Raw genomic sequence first — 24,734 nt, forward strand, 5'->3', positions numbered from 1 at the left:
GCAAGCTCACACATATCTAAACCAATTCCCAGGGTTAATGCAAGCACACCGACTTTCTCCTCCAGATGTACTGTGCGGCGCTTCTTTAGGGAACGTGGGCGAAGAAAAGCAATCTGACCCCAACAAATGTAAATAAAAAAATAAAAAAACAGGACAGATCACTGAATAATAAATGACCTATCTGCAGCCTAAGATCACCCAGAACACTTTTTTTTTTTAAAATACCAGAGCTCTTTGTAAAGTCTGTCAGTAAAGAGCGATATTCTCCACTGACAGATGTTTCTGTTATTAAGCCTGACTTTGATATAAATGGGGAAAACATATAATCGCGCGCCACTATTCAGGAAAGCTAGATAATAGAGAGAGTTCTTACTATCAGATCAAAGCTTCATTTAATGGGATTTAACTTGTGTATCAAGAGCAAGTGCAACAACTTGAGCATTCTTTCACTTCCACGTTACACCTTTTAAAGCACCATGTGTTCCCTTCAAAACACTGAATGGGAACACATGCACAGCACTTTAAACTGACCTGTTGTACCAGTTGAAGTGAAGCCAGTTGACCCCCTCGAGCTGGTAGTCCCTGAGCATGTTACCATTCCTGTACTCCCTCGACTGTTCCCTCTTCTTCCACAGGTTGGCTGGGGGCCGCTCCTGAGTGACAAATTTTAAAAGGGGGAATTGAGAAGGCTACATTTTGGATGAACACATTTCTGTGGAGACTTAGAATGACACAACTATATACTCTGTGCATAATGATAAGATTTTACACGATGTTGTCAATTGCTGGCAAAGTGAGACTCCATACATGCACATGCATGCGTCTGCTTTCAACTGTTGAAACATAGGTCAAGTAAGAACATACACAAGGGAAGTGGAGCTGATCAATATAAAACAGAAAGGGTGCAAACACTTCTGAGGCAACCTATTTATACCAGCAGGGTAGCGCCATAACCACATTGTGTGTATATTCAGAATTTTTATCTTAAGACTCGCACGCAAATATCCAAAAAGAAAAAAACCTGTTGAGTCTCGTAAGAGAGGCTTTATAATTGAGTTCAGTTGATTTGGTTACAATAATTAACTATGAATAAATAAAAGTTCACTTAGTTAAGGAAAACCTGCAATTAAGTTAAAACTTAACCTGGTTTGTTTTTGGTAGGACAAATGTAAGATTAGGTAATGGCTGTAGTGAAAATTATAGGTTTACATTTTTAAATCAGGGGGACACCCTTATTAGCTCCGATAACACCAACAACAAAACAAATCAGAGTTGGAAGAATGTTATTAGCCTTACCATCCTGCGCGAGTCCGGCTTGGCTGCCTGCAGCTGCTCAAACTCTTCAATCTTGCTCTGCTCTACATCGTCCTTCAGCTCCCAGGTGCTGTCCTCATAAGGCAGAGAGCACCACTTCACCAAGTAGTATACCACTTCCTGCAGCAGGCAGAGAAGAATTGGCGCTGGAAAAGACTAGAGCAAGGCCAAGCTTTGCTTTTATAATATGAACAAAGGCTGTAAGGCAGCCCATTAGGATGGCCTTGGGCATTTCTAAGCTTTAAAGGCATCACTAAAGTGAAGAACACATTGAAAGGAATAAAACTACCAAAACTGTGGGAGTGAAATGCCTTCAGGAACAACAGACACAAACACACACTACTCAAGTATGTGATTATCAAAAGAAAGCAGATTTATTTCACCTCTCCTGTATCTTTATCCTCGCAATACGATACCTCCAGCACTCTGTCCACCTCTACATAATCAGGGTTAAAAGGGTCCTCCTCCATCTGAGAGGAACAGAAAGAGACAAAAGTGGATAGAAAATTAGAGAATATACCTACATGCCCACACATCATCTGGAACCTGAGAAAAAAAAAAATCTCTGCTGTATCAGTCGAGTGAGTAAAAAGATTCAACTATATGTAAACAGATGTGTCAGCCCACACAAACGACTCAGGAAAAGGATTAACATCCGAATACAATCGCATTATACATGTGCACCAAACAACTGCCTGACAAGACATCCAATAACTAAAGGACACACCTCAGAAAAGAAATACCCTCTACAGAGAGAGTTACTAAGGCAGTCTCACAGACAGACTTACATCAGCGAAGAAGAGCGCCCTCTGTGCTTGTTTCATCTTGAAGCGTTTGATTTTCTGCTGAATCCTCTTGTCCTTCTCCAGCTGCTGCTCTGTGGCCCACTCACAGTGTAGGTAGGAGCTGAAAAACACACACAACTGGAGTGAGAAACCACGAGTTCCAGCTTCTCCACAGTGTGAGGCCAGCAGGTGTGATCGCTGACTCCTTCATAGGCATTCCGTTTGAGCTGATCTAATCATTGATACCTGAATAGAGACAAATCTCAGCAGTGCTATTCATATATCTAACCTTTTCATCATTTGGTTGAGAAGTAATGAATTTGAGTCGGCTCATGACAGATTATCCGTCATGTGAAAAGAAATTATTTCTCTGGAAGGGGCTACAGCTCATAAAACCTAATTTCCAAAACGCTCACACTGATAATTTGTTGTGGGAATGAGCAAGTATTTTTATTAATGTTCACACATTTGCAGATGAAAAATTACACAGTTACAAAATATGATCCATGAAAGATCGCACACTGACCGCATCACTACTTTTACCGTTAAGATTATCACACTTAACTGAGAAAAAACAAGTCAACTACAGACTTACTAGTTTTTGTATTTTACAAAAAACTCCTCGACTTCGACCAGCATCCCCGGAGAAGCCTGCAGAAACGAACAATAGAAATTAGGACGCAACAATTCTGAGCAACACCTTTTAACTGACTATCTATTTGCAAAGGTTTCTTTATCATGATTGTGAAACAACCTTCATCTTAAAAACAGAAAACAGGAAGAGATCTGTGGTAAAAAAGAAATGAAAATTACCTCCTTCTTAAGGATGCGAGAAGACATGATCTTGTCAACAACAGCAGCATCCTCCTCACTGGGATTCTCCTACACATGCAGTGGACACGAAACATTAAATGGTAAGTGTTGCATCATGGTCTCCCCGAGCATAAACTGGCTGAGAAGTATTCACAGTACAAAAACCACACACCAGAGGCTGCTGTACGCTGTACACACACTAGATTCCTCAGGCAAAGTTGTAATTTGAAAATAATATACCGTACCACTCAACAGTCTAAGTGTCGGCTGGCACTACAAATTAAACTGACACTGAAAATTACAACAGATTTCCACAAAAAGAAAAAGCAGGGTGAATAATTCACAATATTTGACCAGCTTTTATTGCACCCTTGACATCTAAAATGTGGAAAATGTTCCTTTCCACTTTGTACCGGCACAATGTGATGGTAAAAAGAACCTAACGGAGTATGTAGTCCTGCTGTACCTCGGCAGAATGTGTTCATGCAGAACAGCGTGTGACTAAGGCCTTTTCATTTCAGAGCATCACTGCCAAAAGCTGTCCTTTTCCTTACTAAGTCAAATATTCAAGCGTGAACTTTTCAGGAGCTTGTTAGGAGAAGAACCTACAACAAACAGCTGAACAGCAGGTTCTTTGGATGCTGCAGAGTTGGTTTTCTTGGCTTTGACGATAACCTTTACGTCCTCATCTGACAGTCTGGCCTCCAGCTCTTCAGCGTACTTCTTTCTCTTCACTTGGCGGTTAGACCGCCTCTTCTAGTGAGGAGAGACAAGGAGGGAAGAGCACATTCACATAAAAATGGAAAACTGATACATATATGAACAATATTCTTGGGTACTCAATAAATACATTTCAAAACTGATAGATAAATTCTTCAGTTCAGGTCAAAAAGCTGGTTGCCTTCCTCAGGTGGTCATTTCCTAACCTCAATGTGTCCCCAGTAGCTGTGCTAAGTTGAAGTCGGACCAAGTTTGATCTGGAATGAGCTGGAATGTTACAGAAAACCAAACAACAGAAATGGACTCGGCCTGATCTTAAAACCAATTAAAAGAAATGTTTGTGTGGTAGAGTCAGAGGGTGCTGGTACAGGGTTGTAACTCAATAGAAGAAGCAGCGGTACTAAGCAGAAACTGGAGCTCTAAACTCAAGGAGAGGACAAATAATAATTGCAATCAACTTCTTTAAGAGGAAAATGGAGAAATCTTTTCTTCAGGAGTTACTTTCATCTCTGGAAAAATCGGCAATATCATATCTAGAATGACTCAAGTCAGTCACATTTAATTGCAAAGGCACCATTATGACTGAAACAACTGATCTTAAAATGTAAAATAAATATATATACATTAAATAAATTTAAAAAAAAAAACACTTAACACTGGCAGAAATCATGTCAAGCGATTCTACAAGTTTTTTAGGCATTAATGAGATTATATATAAGTACATAGATTTTTTTTTTGTCTTTTCTCATTAATATGTTGTAAATGTGAATTAAAAAGAACATGGAAAGCTTGGTACTTCACAGGTTGCATAATGTTCTGCTAGGTGTGAAACACCCTGCTACGAGGTTAGGATCATTTAACTTGCACATGAGCATTTTATATCCTCTGAAATTAATACTGTACAATATAGTTTTGTAATTAACACAATACATGATAGGTGAAAATTATGAACAACATAAGCATTTCCACTTCATATCATGATGACATGAGTGTTCTCATGGACGAGTCATGGCAATATGTCTGAGCATATTCCAGAAAACAAAAACAAAAATGAAGCTACGTAGGTGAGAAAAACAAAAAAAAATAAGAGTTTTAAAGTCCGGCTTCTGTCCAGTCCTTCCTGTTAAGCTTTTGTAATTATCATGTGCGTAGGCTGCTGTATCCTGCATCAATGCACGAGCCCCTCCTAATGATAATATGTAGTTAATTAGAAATAAATGCCACTGAGCCCCAGTTAATTAGGTGTGCAGTATGATATCCCTGTGGATATAAACCTTGACATCCACAAACCCAAGCTGACCAGAAGCTGGAGTCAAACCTGCCACATGCCGCGACTACGGGGCTAAAGCCCTGAGGAGACGGTGCTTCTGTTCTAGCTGTCGGCCACGCTACCTCGACTTCTGCTACAGGATCATCCTGAATGAGTCATCAACAGACTGTTTTAATTAAAGCCAGGGGCACCGTTTAACAAGCGTAATTATATTATAGGATACAGTCCGGATAGGACAAGAAACGGGGGGAAGAGAGGTGGTGGAGTGTGGGAGGAGGCTGAGCGTGTTGTCATCCACACTCAGACATGTTACTCTTCACATCTTTAATGCCTGTCGCACCTCAGCAAAACTTTAAAAAAAAAATAATAATAATCACAAAGCATGTATAGTTTAGCACTTAAAGGAGAACTCCGCTATTTTTAAACCTAGACCTTATTTCTGGCATGAAATAAGTTTATCTACTCACCAAGAACTGTTTGGCGAAAGTCGGCGTCCTTCGGAAGCTATTTAGAAAACTCGCGATCGGCGTATATCCATATAACGGAGTGAACGGGTCAAAAACGATGCAGCCTCTAAATAAGGCATTATCTGTCTTTATTTCACCAATACTTTAAGAAGAATGAATGAACGAACGTGTGCTATAGCTCTGTTAGCTCATAGGTGCTGTTATGTGGCTACTTGCGGCTATAGGAGTCCCCATCCACCTGAAATTAGCTAAATTCTAAACGAGCAATATTCAATTTTCTATATTATCACCGCATGGAATAGCTTCAATAACTGAATTTAAAAAATAAAGGAGAGAGGTCATATTTCAAGGAATGCGCACTTGAGATAACCACCCACTGCATGACCTCCACATGAACCAGAGACAATACTTCTAGACTGGAACTAGACTGTTCCCAGCAGCAGTGTGAACACTCAGGACACCACTTCACTCGCTCACAGAAGCAGAGAGAGGCTGCCGGTGCCAGTTTCTTCTCTCTTCCCTTTGGTGCTGCCTGTGTGACACCACAGACAGTGGTACACATGCCACATCTGAGCAAAACTGAAACTCAAACTTCAATTCTAAACTGCCATCAAAGTCCTATCTCCAAGTTTAGGATTTATATAACCGATATGATTAAAAGGTGATGATGTACAGTGTGAGTGCGCTGACCATCAGACGCCCAGTTTCAATATTTCAAGAGTAGCACTGTATATTTGAGAGTGTGTGTGTGTGTGTGTGTTTACTGGAACTCACAGAGTCATCATCCTTAGAAGTGTGTCGAGGGGGAGGATCATCCTCCGACTCCTCCTCTGAAGACTCTGGTTTTCGTTTTTTCTTTTTTCCAATCTTGATGACAATTTTCCTGAGGAAGACAAAAAGATAACATGTAATGAAGGCCAAAGTAATGCAAACTGGCTTCGAGGACATAACATTTACATACGTTTTAAAAAGCAACACATCTTTAACCACGGGGCGATGATTCTCTTCAATAGCATCAGTGTACAGTATCAAAATGGGGAAGTACTCCAAGTGTACAAATATAATGCAAAGCATTTTCTCTATCAGTATCAGCGCACTCCAAGGGCATAATGGCTGTTTGAAACAGCTGCCTTCACATTAGGCTAAGCTGTGGTCTCAAGTCTAAGCAACAGCATGTCACATGTCAAAGTTATTTTGCAGTCAATCTACACTTAAGGTTTTTTAAGTATGTGGATAAGGAGCTGTCTGGGTGAAAGGTCATCTGTAATGGATTACAAATGAAGGAAATGAACAAAAAAGAAAGAAAAAAAAAGTTAAATCATTTCATTTTCAACACGCATAGCCCTGACGCAGACTGTCAGCAGCGTTCGATTAGATATGAATGCACTTGTGCCTCACTGCACTCCAACTGGAACCGATGCGTTGTAGCAAGTGCCCGATGATCTGAAAGAATGTGTCTTTGCAGCTGCAGTTTTTAAGCTAAAATACACAAACAATAATGGCAGCGGAGGGACTGCAGGGAATGCTTACACGTATCAACACGCTCGTGTTTGGGAGCAGTCTGGGTTTCTGGACTTAGGAATTCGGCACTTTGGAGATCCTCCCTCTCATTCTGAAGATTCAACCACATTTGATCAGAATGGCTTTTTTTTTTCTTCTTTTAAACCATTGCTGGTTTGTGAGGGTTAGCTCCAACTACAGCCTAATGTACAATTATAGTTCCAAGGCATGTTTGTGCAATAAATAGACATGAGCTTGCTTCCCACCTTCTTCAAGCTTCAACAGTCTTCTTTTTTTTTTTTAACCCCCCCACTCGCAGTCATATATAATTTTATGGCCTTTCCCAACATATTCTCTCGCCACATATGCCGACACCTCTCATCTTGTGCTTCTCCATTTGTATTATTTCTGCCTCGGTGTGATGTTAATGGGAAAATAAAAACACTGCATTCAAGCCAGCAGCTCTTTTCCTGCTGTCACGCTCAGACGTGCGCACACATAACAAACCCACCCACGCTTTCCCCACAAAGGGAGACACGTGCTATCGCAGGTATATTCAGACAGACTGCAGGTATGTCTCCAGCTCCGAACGTCTCTCTGTGGACTTGCTCATTTGAGTTTACATTAGACAGTGGATGTGAACAAATAGAGTTCCACACCGACCAATCAGTGCTCCTAGACTTTTCTGTGAGGCAGCTAGAAACTCAGTTCTTTCGATTTTAGAAGAGAGCGAGAGACAGCAGGCTGATGACAAAGCAAGACCGTCTTCCAACAGCATGGGGAAAAAGCAGAGAAGGCACCTCCAAAACCCAACTGGAATTTGAGCAATTATGCCCCATGTTGTAAACAAGAAAGCAAATATTCAGCTCTCCTCTGACTTTAACTCTCGGATGTCTTTCCAACTATGGTGTTGTTTTCCCATTAAAATCAAGAGATGGAGATTGGCGATTTCTTAGTGTGTGTGAATGTTGCTAAGGCGGTGTAATATTACTGCGCATAGAATGGAGAAAAAAAAGGCTGGGAAAACCTGTCAATATTTTTCCAGATTTCTATAGTTAAAATACAAACAAATTCTCTAGAAACAGTCACTTGCCAGAAATGTTATAGCTTATTTTAAAACAACACTTAAAGAAATAAAATAAAATACATAAAGCAATGTATCAATAATGTCTAATTAAGAACTTACAAACCTAAAAGCAAGAATACGTGGTTAATAGGTCTAAAGACATCTGGGCATCTTTCTGAAGTACACAATAGGAGATTCTTCCAGCAGCACGGTGACAGATAACGTCCCTCAACGGGAGTCCCTGCCCCCTCTGGGTGTGATTACATTTCTCAAATCCTTTTGACAATGACACTTGATGGTTGCTATGCAACGTTCCCTTGGGAGTGTGTTTGGTAACGTGGGCGGTGATGTTTGCGATGGCGTCACTTCCTAGGAAAAACATCAGTAGTCCATGCTCACTGACACTATAGATGGCTGCACACATATCAGGTCAGAGTGACCCGAGAAAAAAGGGAAGGGAAAAGGCTAAAATGGCCAGGAAAAAAAAACAGAAACAAAACAACCGATACAAACAAACTAGACCATAATGAAGCAAGTGAATTGAACTCAACACGATGTTCCTGACTAATGGCTAATTGCACGCAAAAGAAATAAAACAGCCATCTGATCCTGACATGAGAAAACTGGAACTGTGATTTTTGTTCCCTGGTAAAGCCACACAGGATAATATGGGTCTAACAAAATGAAAAGTATACATTATATATACATCCTGCGTGTGTACAGTACATCCTGCAAAGACTAGAAGAAATGCACAAAGCATGCACCACATCATAGGGATGGTTACAGCCGGTTCCACCCTGCTGTTGCAGATAAACTGGACCACCCAGGGCTTTAATAACATTGGTGCTAATGTGCATGCGCTCTCTAAATAGCTGCTCCACAAGCTGAAGAGTTTCAACCAAAATGACGGGGAGAGAACACATATTTTCAAATAAGAAGACATCTCACTGAGAAATACAGCTATGGAAGAAGTCTTCAGGGTCACGGTTGATTCCCTCCGACGTGAAAGAATTTTGCACAGGCAGTATAAACCCTCCGTGACAAATTGCATTATATCCACTGATATAAGTAATCGAAAGTAGCCAGCAGCCTGACATGAGCACATACGCCTAGTGTGCATGCGGCCGCTACCAGTGGCTTCTGCAATTTTCAAACTTTTCTAACTTTCTTTGACAAATTTGGTTGAATAATTGCTGTTGACATGCCTGTTTTAGCTTTACAAACCCTGTACACGCTGGTTCGGAGGCTTCTCCTATATCATTTTGGCCATCTTTTTTCCACCTTCATTTAAAAAAAATCCACCAACAGCAGCAAAAATCAGAGGGTGATACCTGAATCTGAAAAAGAGGAAAAGAGCTACTACAGAGATTGGATCCAGACTACGCGTGCTTCTTGAAAACAGGACACTCAAACCATGCCTCCCATCTAGCAACATTGTTGGATGATGGATGAGACAATAGTTCAAGTGAGGAATTTGAGGGGACCTCTGAAAGTTATGCGTCACAGAAATGTGGCGACACGATAATTGTGCTGGATCCTATGGTTACTGCTGCTGGCTTTCAGACGGTTTACACAAACAGGAATAATGTGAGAGAAGGCATACGTGGCTTGACCTGACATGATCAGCACAAAAGTCCCAAGACTTCTATGCAGTTGGGAGCATTTCCTCTCAGTCAAACACAGTTTCTGGAGGTGCATTATTGTGCCGGCGCCCAAGGACACCTTGAGTGATTCTCAGGAACATGTGCAGGTAGTACTGATCATCTAATCAGCAGTATCTGAAGTGTTTGGTCAGCATTTAGTCTTCTTGCCCACTTGGGTTACTCTAAGCAAGCCTGCTCTAAAAACTAGTTTGAGATACAAAGAGGTTTAGAAATGCAGCCCATCAAGTGATTATGGAGATAAAAAAAACACTGACTATACACAACTGGATCATTTACATAAAGTCCTGAAACTATTCTGAATAATAATTAACTACAGTTCACTTTAATATTTTTGGGTGCATGTTGAGATTAATGCATTTTTCCTTTTTTGTTTAATGCGCCATTTTAATTAGACAACAGCTGCCCGTCATCTGACATTGCCGAGTGATCCCTGATGATCCACCACAAGCTACTCCCTGAGAGTAATGGGCTAGTTACTGTTCGAGGCTTTTTCGGCTCCAATCCTCCTATTGTGCCAAATAACCCCATCCTTTGTCCCCCCAGTGTTGTCCTGCCCTACTTGGCATGCCGCCACTGGGAGTGTATGTGTGAGGGTTTGATTTTAATAGAATCTGGATAGCGCCTTACTAGCCAAGACTGCATGATGGTGCTTCAGCATGTCAGAGACACATCCATTGCCTTTTCATTGGTCCGCCTGTGCTGTGTATGTGTTTGCATACTTTTTGCCACCCTGAGGGGCTTATTGACACAGTGGTGCTCTTCCTTGTCAGGAAATCCCCTTTCTTATGAATGGAAGGCTATAATCTGAGTGCCACATAACTAACGGGTGGAAACCGTAGGAATACCATCATCGTGCTTCCTCTCAAAAACAAATGTGTCAGCACAGGATTTAAGTTTTACACAGCAAAAATGTAAAAAATTAGCCACTCTCTCACAGACACCTTTGCATTATATGTACAGAACCGCTGACACCTTAAAATAAATCGCATACACGTGAACACGCAGACATATGCACCCTCCAAGGGATTAACTAGAAAAACAATTAAAAAAAACAGCTTTAGCTTTTCCTAATGACAAAAGTGAGGGAAAAAAAGATTAGACGCCTAGCAGGCGAGCACTGAAATATGAACAGCTATACACTAGACTTAAACCTCCATTTTCTATCATGTAATTGATCTCACAAGCACCATTTTGTTTGATTTTTCCTCTTACCCTGCTGCTTTGTAATATCAGCATATTTAGAACATGCCTGCTCTCAGGAAACGCTGGATACGCAGCTTTGAGCGAGCTGGAAGTACTAAATTTATATTAGGGGAAAAAAATGTAAAGAGGAGGGGGAGGAGAAACAAAAAAGGGAATGAGCGGTACGGTGCTTTCAACCGATGATTATATGAGGGTACTTTTCAGCAGGTAGGCTGCCTGGAAAAGCACATCCCAGCCTTCAGCGAGTGTTGATCGGTGAAGCCTCGGCTGCAAAACATCTTTCCTAAGGGTAGATTATGCTGGTTAATATTTTGACTCAAACTGTATAAGCAGATCAGATACAGAGCAAATGTATAACCTGCCGGTGCCTTTGTTCCACTTGTTAAGACTGGCTTCCTTCGGAAGATTAGAAATTGAAAAAATAATATGTGAATATGCTTTAGATTTACAGTGTTGCAACCAGATTCCCAAAAAAGCTGCTTTCAGTCACATATCGTTCCGTTTCTTTTGTCAGACAGAAAGTGCTTCCTGTGACGGAAAACAGACACGTCTTAATGGACCGATTTTCAGACTGTCGCTCAGCTCTAATAAGACTTTAACGGCAACATCTGTAAGTTTCCTTCCATACTTAGATGTACGATGATCTCCCACAGACGAAGTGTCCTAAATGTTTTCTGCCACAGCATCAGACATTTGACTCCACTCGTGTACCTGTATGTATACGATATAGTTTCCATTTGAGATTAAAAATGATTTTTTATTTCATTTCAAATAAATGGTCTAATTGAGCTACAACCATAACGTGACACAACTGTGCTTATAAGCATATCGAGTAATATCTTTACAATCCATGACACATTACCTGCCAACTAAAACTCACATGAGATGGAAACTAAACTTATCAACTTGTGTTCTTACAGTGTCAAATAAAAAGTCACCTGTGAAATAAGCTATGATGATGGTTCAGCACAGTCCAAGTAATAAAAGTCAATGAAATGATAAAGAATGTTATCAAATGCCTTTCAAAGAATTAAAGTCCATTCTATGATGGCTTAATTGAATGTGCCATCTTGTTATGTTTAACTAAAAAACATGAGTTTAAGTTTCTTATACAGCTTGAAGTATTGAAAGGCATTCAGATCAGGAGCCTCAGTCAATGTTGAAGCACATTTAAAATAGAAAAATGAAAACAAATGTGTATTTTTTCCCCTAAATCTTTCTATGATATGCATCCCGTCCACTTGCCATACTGGCTGGTGCATCCATGTAATCAGCGTTAGGTGCCTTAGTCAGGCAGCTTTTCCTTATGATGATGTGACCCATAATTGAAGACCCAAACGGCTGATTGAGCAAACTAAATAATCCAGAAGACACCAACTAGGAATTTAATAGAACTGATTCTGGTAGAAACACAGGTAGTAAGAACAGCATAGTTGTGTTAAAGAAGCAGACCCTTAAGTACACAGACAATTAGGGTAATAGTCCTTTCTCAGGCTCCATTCCCTGCTTAAAGAACCGTCAGAAGGTGCCATGGAAGAGCGAACACACACTTAATGCGACACTTCAAGTTTTCTGCCGGCAGTCCAGCACATTTGCTCATCAGACAGGGACTAAAATAATGACTCCAGCAGAACGCGGGTACCTCTGCACCTTAGATGCATGAATGTTTTACAGGGACATCCTATTGGTGCATACAACTGAAGAGGAATCCCCTCTGGTATGGACTGCTCACAACAAGCTTCAGGTCACTATATAGGCAGCTCATCGTAATCACTGCTGTTCTCACTGCATAAGCAACAGAGTGACTCTAACTCACTCACCATGTAACTGTAAGCAGACACATTCAAACTATGTGCATGAAGACTTACAAAATAAACTGAAAACCCTCTCCAGTACTCATTCTTAATGTGTCATTATTCATAGATGTTCTCACTTTAAGCACAATGCAACTGAGCATCCCAGAAGGGACTGTCAGTATGGGACTAAAATATAACCTCACCCCGATACAATCACCGACTGTGCTCACGTGACTCTTTCAAACTATTATTACCCAAGTCAAGCACAGAAAGTAAAGTGATAGCAGAGGTAAAGTCCAAAGTAGAAACTGGAACACAGCAGTGCCGCCAACAGCTGTGATATAAGAACCTTTTTTATGGATGAACACTGAAAAGGAGACCTATGGATCCATCATAGCGATATAAATGCCATCTTTAAAAATTTACAGCAGCAGACGCTGCCCCAACACTGTTCTTCACTGTTACGACTGGTACAAGCAACTGAACAGTGTTGGACTGCAGCTGGCATATTCTGCCAAGATAGAACGCTTCCCCCTGTCTGTCTCACGTCTAAAGGCTGCACTGTTTTTCATAAAGTTTAAATGGCAAGTCCAAAAGTAGGCGTTTGTAATGCAGCCAGGTCATAATCGGATCATGTTGAGCTCCATCTCGTATGGTAGCATTCTTGTTTTGTTGCCTTTTTTAACATTTACATTTCAGTGCTGCGAGCTCAGGCTCAGGTTTGATCATGTTCGGACTTCTGAGTAAAGCCCCAGATCTGACAGCCTTAATGAAACTGAACTTACTGTATTTGGTTGCACTTGGCATTCCGCTCTTCCACATTTATTTTTTCTTCTAACGTGGTAAACAAGAGTGAAGTTTATATTCGTTAGGCTTGGTTCACATCAGCAGCATAGCGTGCAGGTGCCGCGGGCTTTGCTGAACTGCGGGACATTTACCGCCTGAAGAGTTGTTCCAAACAGTCCCGTAACGACTCGAAATTAATGACTTTTCTGGAATCCATTGTTTCTTTGACTTGAAAAATGTGAAGAAAAAAAAAAAAACTTGCCCAGCTGTAACTTGAGAGCAGTAACATGCAACTGCTGAAATAAAACTGAAAATAATACCTTATCATCATCAATCATCATCTTAACAGGTAAGCTGCATCTTGAATGTGTCCCAACAGTTGCCTACATACCGAAACTACAGGAAAAGGTGTACTGTTGTTGATATAAGGTTGATATGTGTAGTTTGCTGGGGAACGCTTCCCTGACACTTCCCTCATATGTGGGAAATAGGCACAACAGCAAAACTATGGACGTCTTATGGCTGCAGTACAGCTTGAGCCATTGCTGAGACGTGCCAGTGAGGATGCTCTGATCTGTTAATACAGAAGCTGAAATGAAAATCATCACTTTCTACATACATCTGGACTTGACATAACTTTACTTACCATTTCTTCATTTTCTCATGAGAGGAAAACAAAAACGTACAGAATTTTAAGGCCCAAGTGTGTACACTGTTCAATCCACATTGTCACAGGTTCAAATGCTTCCTGGAGTCTTTACTATGCATTACTAAGGTGAATTAAACAGGGTTTGTTCAAAACCAAAATCTGTAAAATATGTTTGAAGCTTATGAACTACAGAATTTTCTGAGCGAGACATTTTAAGGCTCCATAAGGCGGTTCTGCTGCCCACAGCTAGAACTGATATTTTCTTCACATGTAGGCCAAGTATGGTCACTAAGGTTATACAGTTAATCACCTTGTTACAACAGAGACTCTTATCTATGACCCATTTAAATAATAGATTGTTTTCGCTGTCCTTCAAGCCTAACAAATCTTAGATTACAACTGATTAAATGCTGATGGCTTCATCAACTGTAACTCCATGAATGCAATGTAATCAGGAAAAAGATCTGTGACGCTTCCTGATCTTAAGTGTTGTCGCTTGTACGTAAGTAAAATTATCAATCGCAACATTACTATAATGATCAAAACAAAGCTGGTTTTAGAGGACAAACAGTCTTTCAATTAATCAAAGAACGGACACACCGAAAGTGCTGCGAGTTCCACCAGGCAACGGACTCCAACTACAGAGGGCCGTATCACCATGACTGATGCCGCCATCATCTCACCATTTCAATTATCACATACACGCAAACCCACATAACAAGAAAAATCCATTATATGCTACAGCTTTTCTCCCCTCCACCAAGCTCATCTAATTATCAATCAACGCAGCTGCCAGCCAGACTGTTGACCGCTGTCAGTCTCTCTCACACTAGGTCCAAAGAGTACAAGCCTTTTATGCGCTGCTTTCACAGTAACACATTTTTTTCTCCCCAGCAGTTCAATCTCACATTTACTACATAAAAACATTCCCCTTCTCCTTTGTCTCTTTTTCTCTGCAGCAGCTAATATTTTAATAGCTTATGCTGGGTGTGGCTTATAGCTGCACACTTGCTTAAAGCAGTTAAAGAGAGGGGGATGGGAGGCAGATTACAATATCTATACATCAGCACTACTATCCTGAATGTACTAGGCAGCGTTGGCTCACATGTAAATGGAGTCTTTGTTTGCTCCTCCCATATCTATGCTGATGATTGACATCATGGAGTGCAGAAAATGTTGAACTTTGACCTTCCATCTTGGCAGCCACAGAAACCAAATGTACACTAGACAAAATATACCAGGAAAATAAAATGGTACACAAGCAGGTAAGCACTACTGCCAACCTACCAAACATTTGGTTGCTTTCAAAAACCCTTGCCAACTGTATATCGTCTTAAGTGTACTTTGTGTTCATCAAATAGTTAAGCTACACATTGATCTTTTGTAAAAACTGCTCAACGGAGACAATTAATAATTAGAAAATGATCAGTTCAAACAATTATCTGCAGGCCTTTCCCAAAAGTATGGTCGTACAGTAACAGGAAGTCAGCTGGTGGCACACGTCACATGCTCAGAGCACATGAAATGCTACAGTGATTCAGACATGTGCTGAATTAACAGAGAGAAGATCACAGCTCTACTGACTGGATTTTCATTTTTCTACAAACTGTGCATTGCAATGGTTTACAGAACAGCAATAACCTCTACATACCCGATCTTAGCCTTCTGCTTGGACTTGGAGGAGGGTACGATGCAGGCCTTCCGGCAGGCCTTCTCTTTCAGCCGGGCCTTGCCGTTTCCCTTGTGCTCCCGCTCACGGTGTGTCTTGTACTGAGCTGAAGAACTGGGGAAGCTTTCTGGGCTCATAACCCGCGGGATGTTCTTCTCCCCACGCTGCCGGGCCTTAGCAATAGCCTCTGATATTATCCTATTGGCCTTCTCCTGTTTGTCAAGCAGGGCCGACTCCATCTGATGATGCGTCCTCCGCGGCACCCTCTTCTCCGATGAGGAGCTGGATGAGGATGAAGACGAAGACGAAGAGGAGGAGGATGATGAGCTGCTCTTCACTGGGGGACTGAGGACCTGCACCTGGCTACCGGGACCATTGGCATTCTTTCGAGGCTAAAAAAAAATAAATAAAAGAGGAAAGAAAATATATACTTAGAATTATGAAACTTGCATAAGTGGCATTTCATAAATACTACAGCCATGGGGAAAAATGGGCCTTTGAAAGATTTGAAACCACAGTAACAGAACAGCCTCGTGACACCAAGAACTTTAAAATGAAAGTCTAGCAATATGACAACTCTAATGCTGCCTGAGTAGTTGTTTTAACACATTTGCTGACAAAACAGGGTGAACCTTATTAATATGCATCTCTAAACAGACAAAAGTACAACGTGATCTAATTTCTCATGATGTTTGACATAAAATGTGCCTGTACACCTTTCTTTATTTAGAAAAAAAAAAGATTTGTGTTTTATAACACATTAATAATAAAGTCAGAACAAGAAGTCATGAAGCATAAACACCAAGGTCGTTTATAGTGGTTATGAACGTGCGTCCATTACAGTCAAGCAGTTCTGCTAATTGGTGAGTAAACAAATCTCCATTTTCTTCACAAATAATTTTGCCATCACTTTTTAAATGCCATTTACTGCATGAGAAGCTGAACGTGAATATGAAACAAGGGCTTAGGATACTCCTTTTGAGTTTACAATCAACAATGCAGTGATGGGACGGATGAAAGTATCACTCATTCAAAGAGACGAAACCCTCCAATTCCTGTGTAAGACACCAGAGCTTGTTGCTCTTCCCATCTCTGATGCTGTGGGTGGGGGGTGGACCCTTTTCACTAAGCCCATTACTCACTTCAACCCTCAGAACCCTATCTTACTCTACGAGTGGAAATTAAGTTTGAGAAAAGCTGGTGCTTCCTTTAAGAATTCCAACAAATCCGGTGGACACCATGTGACATGAAAAGTGTGATATTCGTGGAATTCCTCTTGGGTTGTGTACGCTTATCAAAAGGTAGAGTAAAACACTCGGCCATTGTAGCAGGTTACAGTGTGGCTTGCAGACATAAATAATCCAGGCTGCCCGATACATGATAATATGTGAATAATAGATGGCGTGACTGCAGTTATGCCAAACACAGGCGCCTTGTTGTGGGCCTTGAAGGGAACCCATAAATGGATGACCTAATCTAAAAATGTGTTGCGTATGTCTACACGGCCCAGGCGCGGCTGTTTTTGTTTTTTTTAGTCCCCCCCCCATCCCATACTGCTAGCTAAATAAAGAGAATTAGCTTGAACCTCACAGACAAAGTGGGGAGGTGGGGAGGGATTGAATAACAACCAATTCATTTGGAAGGAAGTGTGTGTGTGTGTGGGGGGGGGGGGGGGGGGGTGACACACACACACACATACACACAAGAGCTGCATTATGATTTTCACGTGTGCAACACTGCTGAGGCTATTAGGAAGAAATTTACTGGATCATGCTGGAATGTTCTCATTCAACTTAATGGTAAAAAGGGAGGAGTTGAAAGTAATGCACAAGGGCAGAGGAACAGGAACATACATGAGGGAGGGAGTTAGAAAAAAAAACATGAAAACAGGGCTTCTATCGGAGAGGACAGAGAGAGGGAGAGAGAAAAGATAAAATGCACCAAAACGGCGAGCACTGCAGCTGTGTAATACATCTATAAATAACTGAAATTACAGCCTGCCAGCACTGCAGTGATTTCAATCTCTAAGCACGCAGGCCCATGAAAACGACGGGGACCATTACAGCCGATGAAAAGGTAGAGTAAGCTCCATTTGGGCTGGACACCTTTCCCTCATTCCCACCCTCTGTTTCCACATGTAGTCAACTCGCTGATTACTGAGGGGTTCAACTCATGGAGGACACACACACACACACACACACTCAGTGTACATAAACTACAGAGCAGCACAGCTTTAAGCACATTTTAACAGCAGAATGGAAAAGTGATGTATGACACCGAAAGAAAGTGGGGGTGGGGAAATAAAAGAAATCTAAAGTGTCTTGATAAGGTGTCGCACAGCAGAGCAAATGAGTATGAAGGAGATGAAAAAAAAAAAACAGCAATGAGTTCAAGATGGCGGCAGTGCAGCATGAACCAGTAGCAGAGGAGGTTGTTCAGTTCCTGCCGGGCCCCTCCTCCCCCCCTCGTCCCTCCCACCTCTGAGAGCAGCTCACTTACCCTTCCTCTTGGCCTCTTCACTGTAGACATGGTGTTTTTTTTTTCCTTCCTCTTTACTCCCCCTCTCCAACCGGCTAACAAAAGCCTTGCCCTTTCGCCGTTTTTTCCCCCCTCTCTGTTGCTCACAAACGCTCCTCTCTTTCAAACAATCTTCCCTTTCCCAAAGTCGGTTTCTCTTACTCTTCCTTGAGCCGTGGTGTCCCCCCCTCCCCTCCCTCTCTCCTCGTTTGCCTCCCCTCCTCCTTCCCGGTCAGCTCTTCTCCTCCTCAGGCAGGAGCGAGAGTGCTGGAACTGTTTCGTCTCCTCCTCCCCCAGCGGGCAGGGCTCAAGAGGAGCGCATGGGAGCTCGCGCTCTCTCTCTTTCTCTCTTCCCCACCTCGTTTGTCTCTTCACAGGGTGATGAGGGAGCAGCGCTGTTGGCGGTAGAGGAGGTGCGTGGCAGTCCAGGAAGCTGTCATTCCGCTGCTGCGCGCCGCTTTGCTGTCGTCCGGCTCCAACCTCACTCTCTCTCTGTGCCTGTGTGTCGGAGTTGCCTTCCCCAGCCTCCACTCTCCTCCCCCCTCATTGATTCCTCTTTCCGCCTGCCTCGTGTGCGCTCTCAGTGCCTCCTTCAGCCCTCTTATTTCTTCTTCTTTCTGCCCCGTCGTCTTTCTTTTTGTGCCTTCCCTTACCTTCTTCAGCAACCAGGATAAGGTAGGTGACTCCTCTTATTCCAGAAAAAGAATTGTGTTATTTTTCTCTCCTGTTTGGCTGATTGTTTTTTCCTCCTTTTTCCCCCTCTTATGTCTTTCCTGGTTCTCCCTCGTTGCCCTCCACTCTGCCTGGCCAGGGCGTGTATGGTGAGCTCGAGACTCTGGCAGCCAGAGCGGTGGAAAATGAAAGCACAAAGCAGCAAAATGCATCAGCATGAATATTAGAGATGTCGTTAAAACCCAGGCTCGTTTTTCTCTCGCTCTCTCGCTCACCCACTCGCTCTCTCTCTCTCTTTGTAAGGAAGTAGGCCAGCAGATGGTGCTAGCAGTTATTACATTAACTTTCACAACTTAACCCCCAAAGTACTGGATTTCTCCCACGCCACAGATTGTCAGAATCGTAGCTTTTCTCTGTACTGGTGTTGGCTGCTTCCAGCGATGTGCCGCTATAGTCACAGATCATCCAAAAGAGCTGGATGAACACAGAGATACACTTTGGTTCCCAAAGGCTTAAAACATATTACCGATAAAAAACAAAACAAATAGCAGAAGAAATTGAAGAAATTAACACAGCAGAATATCACAAGACTCCCCAACCAAAGCCTGATGAGATAAGCACTTTTACCCGGTCAAGGTTGGGTCAACATGCTACACTGGAGAAAAAAAGACCCAAGAAGGGAAGCTGAGACGTGTCCAAGGATACAGCCCCTGCTCTGAGCCAGAGAAAAACTTGGAGCACGAGAAGGCCTTTCAGGGAACTCCTGACACCACAATGCAGGGGCCATGTGCTCCGGCTGGCACATGTTACTGGGAATAATTCAGAGACGCAGCTGGCTTGATGCCAGGTACAGTACTCAGCACTATTGGGTCAGGCCTGCGTTACTAACAGACTCCCCAGCAGTGTTTTTTCTAATCAGTAAACCTTCCAATCCAACACCTTGTATGCACTGATATTTGTCAGCTGCCTAGCTCAGCTTATTAAGAGGTTTATTCTTGACCCCATGTCCCACAAATGCTGCCCTGATCTAACACACTTCCAAAATAAAAAGGGTCCTTTGACCTTTACACATCTGTAAAAGTCATATTTTCTTGGGACGAGCGATTAACACATACAATCCAAAACATCAGCTCATTTTTACACACAATGCACATCCTGACTCATCAGTCTGACCACACAGCTGATGATTTAAGGAGTTTGGTGAATGCAGCACAACAGACACATACCCATTAAGTCATCATCTACAGTCGCCCACAATATCATCCAACCCCCATTGTATGGGGAATCCAAAGCAACGGGGGTTGAATAATTTCACTGGCAACTGTAGAATATGGATAAATATGAAATGTTCCACCCCGCCTTTCGCCCTATGACCGCTGGGATAGGCTCCAGCCCCCCCGCAACCCGTCCGACGGAATAAGCGGGTATAGAAAAAGGATGGATGGATGAAATATTCCTCCTGTGCTTTCATGAACAGTCCAACTGCCAGACATCATCTTTTCATAGGCCATGTATGTTCCCTGCGATGTTATCTTTTGTAACTTAAACCAAGACCATGGCCAGACTCACTGTTGCTGTGAGTTTATTCAAATATGGTGTGAAATATGTGGGTGAGCACGTGTCGGGTACAGCACAATATGCCTTTGCATTGCAACTTATGAAGATATTCAAAATTCAAAATCCGTCTGCAAGTGCTGAGGTGGTGTTGAGGGGAGTTGGTCTGGAAATGACACTGGAGGCTGACTCATTACCGCTCCGTGGTTTGTGTTGTCTTACATCTTACGGCTTTATATCTCCTACGGAGCTAGAGATGGCTGCCTGGTGTGCATAGCAGTGTCTGTTCTTTCCAAGAGTGAGCAGCAGCGGCAACAGGCATTGGATCAACCTGCCAAGCCAGGCCTTGGAGTTTGGACTTTAAAGCAGACCACATGCCAGGAGCTGGGCGGCAGTGCCCTCTCCAAACCAAACAAATTTATTGTCAGATAATGGCCACCAGGATACAATACCAGGGATTGAGTCAACTCCACACACAAGCACAGTGCAAATGGGCTTTAAGTAATAAAAGGCACCTGGCTATTTTTAAAGAAACAACATTTGTCTCCCAATAGCACCTTGTCACATGGTGTAAATAATTCTGCAGCCTCTCACATGTTCAACACATCATTATTTATCTCCTAATGTAGAAAAACAAACCATTAAAACAGCCAGCACACTCCTAGATGGGTAAAATGAACAGGAGGTGACAGACCTCTGGTAAGGTAAAACACTAACTTAGTTACCACATGTGCCTGGAATTATTAAGGCTGTTTTTAGCAAAACAAGAAGAAAAAGAAAGAGAAAAAGAGAGTAACAGTCAATAACATACTCTGTGCTTCAACGGTCAAATGGCACGATGCCACAAATCCCTGGCAACTAGACAGTTAATATGCAAACAAGCCTGGCAGCTCTGTATGAAGGGGAGTGGCTTCCTTTCAGGACAGATAAGGGAGGGGAGTGGAGAGGAAGAGGAGGGGAGGGGAGGGGAGCAGAGGAAGGGGAGGGGAGAAGCAGTGCTGGTGAAAGGAAGTGAGCTGAAAAAAAAAAAAAGAAAAAGAATGCACGCACAGAGGTAGGGTGGCTGCAGAGGCACAGGTGTCTGGGTCTGAACACTTCATTACTTCCTCATCAAAGACTCTGTAATAGCAAGGCGCTGCTCTCATTTTTTTACCTGTACCATAGTGAGCCTCTCAAATAACTCACCATTAAGGAAATGAGAGGTGAAAGCAAGCAATGCTCTTAGTGAAGCTGAAGATGGCCAGCACCCACCAGTGCTTCGGAGCCAACAGCTACACAGAAATTAAATCCTTATCCAACTGGAAAATAATGGTACACGGTGTTTCTAACAGCGAGATCCGTGGAAAACTGATGTACCATTATCTACTATAGCGATGACGCTGATGTTCATAACTCATCAAATCAATAGGTCAACATCTTGTTCCTCTAAAGAGCAGAAACAAGTGTCCTTCATTGGTTCAAAACTGATTGATGGTGTCATCTTACACTTAAGAGGAAGTTGCAACACGTTAAGACAAACAAACGAACCAATGATTCAAAAGAGCATTCAAAAGCATTTTGGTAAGAATTTGAATCAAATGAAAATATAAATTCTGATGTTTCTTGGGTTCATCTCAGAACTGAAACAAAAAGCTCGTCTCAGCTAACCCTATAACAGATGATATGAAAACATGCGCACTAAACAAACCTTTACCGCGTCCACCACAAACTTTGATTTGACCAATGCCTTCCTTTTCACACCAAGTTTCTAAGTGCTGTTGATGACCACAAATGATCAGAAATAGACTTTGTCTTTGGGGTTTCTCACAAAAATAAACCAACAAATATCACACCCATCAACAAATATTACACCTACTGATGAGTACATAGCACCGCTAAGGTGCCTAAATCCAGCTAATTAGGCCCACGGTTTAAGGTCAGTTTGCAAGCCAGACTGGAGAGTGAGGCAGGAGTACTGATGATAAATAAGAGGAGAAAATACATAGCAATGCTTCCTAAACCAATTAAATACAGCAGAGTAGGAGGAGCTGGGCCGAGAGTGCTTCCCTCTAGGGAAGCTACTGAAAGCATAACTGGGCATTATTACTGTAGTCTGGCTTTGTGAGCTGTGACAGGATGGTTGCAAGCTAACGAGACCAAAAAAAAAAAAAAAAAGTGTATAATTCACGACAGGCTGGTGCTTAAATGTCAGATCAGAAGTGTTGGAGGAGGATGAGAAGGTACCTCATCCACTTTCCCACACAAGCTGTCCAGCTGTTCAGAGTATCTCAGTGAAGTTGGGCAGTTTCTCAGCAGCAATAATAACTCAAGTTAATAATCAACTCAAAACAAGACGTGCACATTTTTCAGGTTTACTGAGAAACAAAACAACATGTGAAGTAATTTAATATAGCAAACCTGTATAAATCTAGGACTATACTGAAGCATAAAGCTTTCTATACTATTTATTCCTTACATATACTACATTTTATTGCATGGAATTAAGGATATCAATGTTTTATACGATATCCTTATCTGAACTCTGATATTTTCAGCCCTCCCCCAAACAGGAGAACAAATATAATTTGAGCGGTATGTGAAAGTTGCTTCACAAAAATGATAAAGATCAATTTAACAGGAGACCTCATTCTTCACGAAGAGCTGTTCAGTAACAAGAAATGTTTGACTTTGTTCATATGTAAAGCCCTTTCTACATTTGTAATTAGTAAATAAATAATCTGTTGGCGTTTAAAAGAGACAGCTACTTAACATAATCACTTTCCCTTTTAATCATAATGCAGCTCTGGTTTACCTACAAATTGTCCTTCAGCCTATTTCAACTTCCAATCAGCTTAAAAGAGAGTGTGATGTCACTATAATAAAGACTTTGATTGCTGTATCTACAAGGTTAAACATTAAAAAAGGAGAAACTAACAAAATTCAAGCCCAACAGCTGAGATTAGAGGGACGAAGGCAGAGAGAGGTGCAGGCGACGGCCCCAGCTGTCGACACGCTGATGACTGATGATAAAGTGACCCTCAGACAGGCCTCGTCGGGCCTCAGAAGATGCAACAATAGACCACCATTTTTGAACGCATGTGCTTACACCTTGCAATGATATACAACCCTGCCGCACCATCAAGCCACACTGATCCATCGGCTTTTACAAAGCCAGCCTATAAACTCACCATTATGCAAAAGGATAATTGACCTATTCCCTTATTTAAATCAAGCCCAGCACACACTGACATTTCTATTACCTACAAAAAGGTCTGTGAGGTAAGATGGGTCCATGTGAAATATTACAGGTACAGCAGGCTGGATCTAATCCCTCTTGATAGGACAGGATTGAACACTAGAGGGTGACTATGAGGAGGCAGAGCAGAAATGCAACATGAAGGGAAATGATGTCTCACCTCTTGGAACACATCTAAGGAAAACACATTCACCTTCATGTGAGGGTGTTCTTATCTTAAAGAGACCAATGGAAATGTTTGGAGATTTTTATAAATAGCCCTATTAAGAGTATAAGAAAATAATATTAAGTAGTTTGGGTATGAACATTTCACAATAACTTGACATTAAAAAAAAAAAAAAACCTGCATTTGGGGCTTTATTATAGTTATTTCACATACACAAGCTGCAGCACTGACAAAGAGATTTCCTAAATGTGACACCTTGTTTTCAACCGAGACGAGCAGGTCTCCATTTGAAATCATTTTCTTTCCATGGCTGATCGCAAAGTCAAACGGGTAGAACCTAAACACTGCCTGCCCGTCTGCACCGGTTCTGAAATAACGCGACCGACCAGGACATTAGAGCACATCAGCCATGTGGATGGCAACCCTCAAAAACCTTTTCTCCATGAGTGATGGATTCAAATCTCCTTTTTATGAAAGGACTCATACTGAACATAGACCACACACAGACAGCAACAAAACACTTTACAGAGAATAGCCAAGGCCTGGCTCAGTGTCAATCAGGCTCAATTACTGAGGAGAGCAGGCAGCGATTCTAACTAGGGCATCTGCCCTTCCTGCATCTTCAAGTGTCAGCTCAGAGGGCAGCCGCTCAGCAAGATTTAAGATGATATTTTAAGGGCTAGCAATGTGTGCATGCACCAGCAACCATGACTCACAATGAAAGCACCATCCAACCACCTTACGATTAATAGCTGACGCTCACACTCTGCAACAGCAATAGCTGAATGGATCACTTCCTTAAAACAAAAGGAAATCACAATTCTAAACACAGGTTTCACCTATGTTCAGTATTCTACGTTAAACTTCACATCGACTATCTGTGTAGCT

At 42.0% G+C, this 24,734-nt stretch overlaps 1 protein-coding gene across 5 annotated transcripts in view; it reads right to left on the reverse strand.

Moving 5' to 3' along the window:
- The window catches only part of chd9 (chromodomain helicase DNA binding protein 9), a 64,428-nt gene that overhangs the window by 20,350 nt on the left and 19,344 nt on the right, over positions 1-24,734 (reverse strand). For 4 of the 5 annotated variants that reach the window (XM_072380186.1, XM_072380185.1, XM_072380189.1 and 1 more), the window contains 9 exons: positions 15,685-16,094; positions 6,144-6,252; positions 3,522-3,668; positions 2,913-2,981; positions 2,695-2,750; positions 2,103-2,220; positions 1,698-1,784; positions 1,297-1,434; positions 532-653 (listed from right to left, as the gene is read on the reverse strand). In XM_072380186.1, coding sequence (XP_072236287.1) covers positions 532-653; positions 1,297-1,434; positions 1,698-1,784; positions 2,103-2,220; positions 2,695-2,750; positions 2,913-2,981; positions 3,522-3,668; positions 6,144-6,252; positions 15,685-16,094 — 1,256 coding nt within the window. Of the gene's footprint in view, positions 1-531; positions 654-1,296; positions 1,435-1,697; positions 1,785-2,102; positions 2,221-2,694; positions 2,751-2,912; positions 2,982-3,521; positions 3,669-6,143; positions 6,253-15,684; positions 16,095-18,201; positions 19,274-24,734 lie in introns of those variants that run through there. The other variant, XM_072380187.1, reaches the window with a different exon arrangement.

The sequence above is a fragment of the Leuresthes tenuis genome, unplaced genomic scaffold (genome assembly GCF_036924035.1).
Source record: "Leuresthes tenuis unplaced genomic scaffold, fLeuTen1.0.hap1 SCAF_2, whole genome shotgun sequence".
NCBI classification, from domain to species: domain Eukaryota; kingdom Metazoa; phylum Chordata; class Actinopteri; order Atheriniformes; family Atherinopsidae; genus Leuresthes; species Leuresthes tenuis.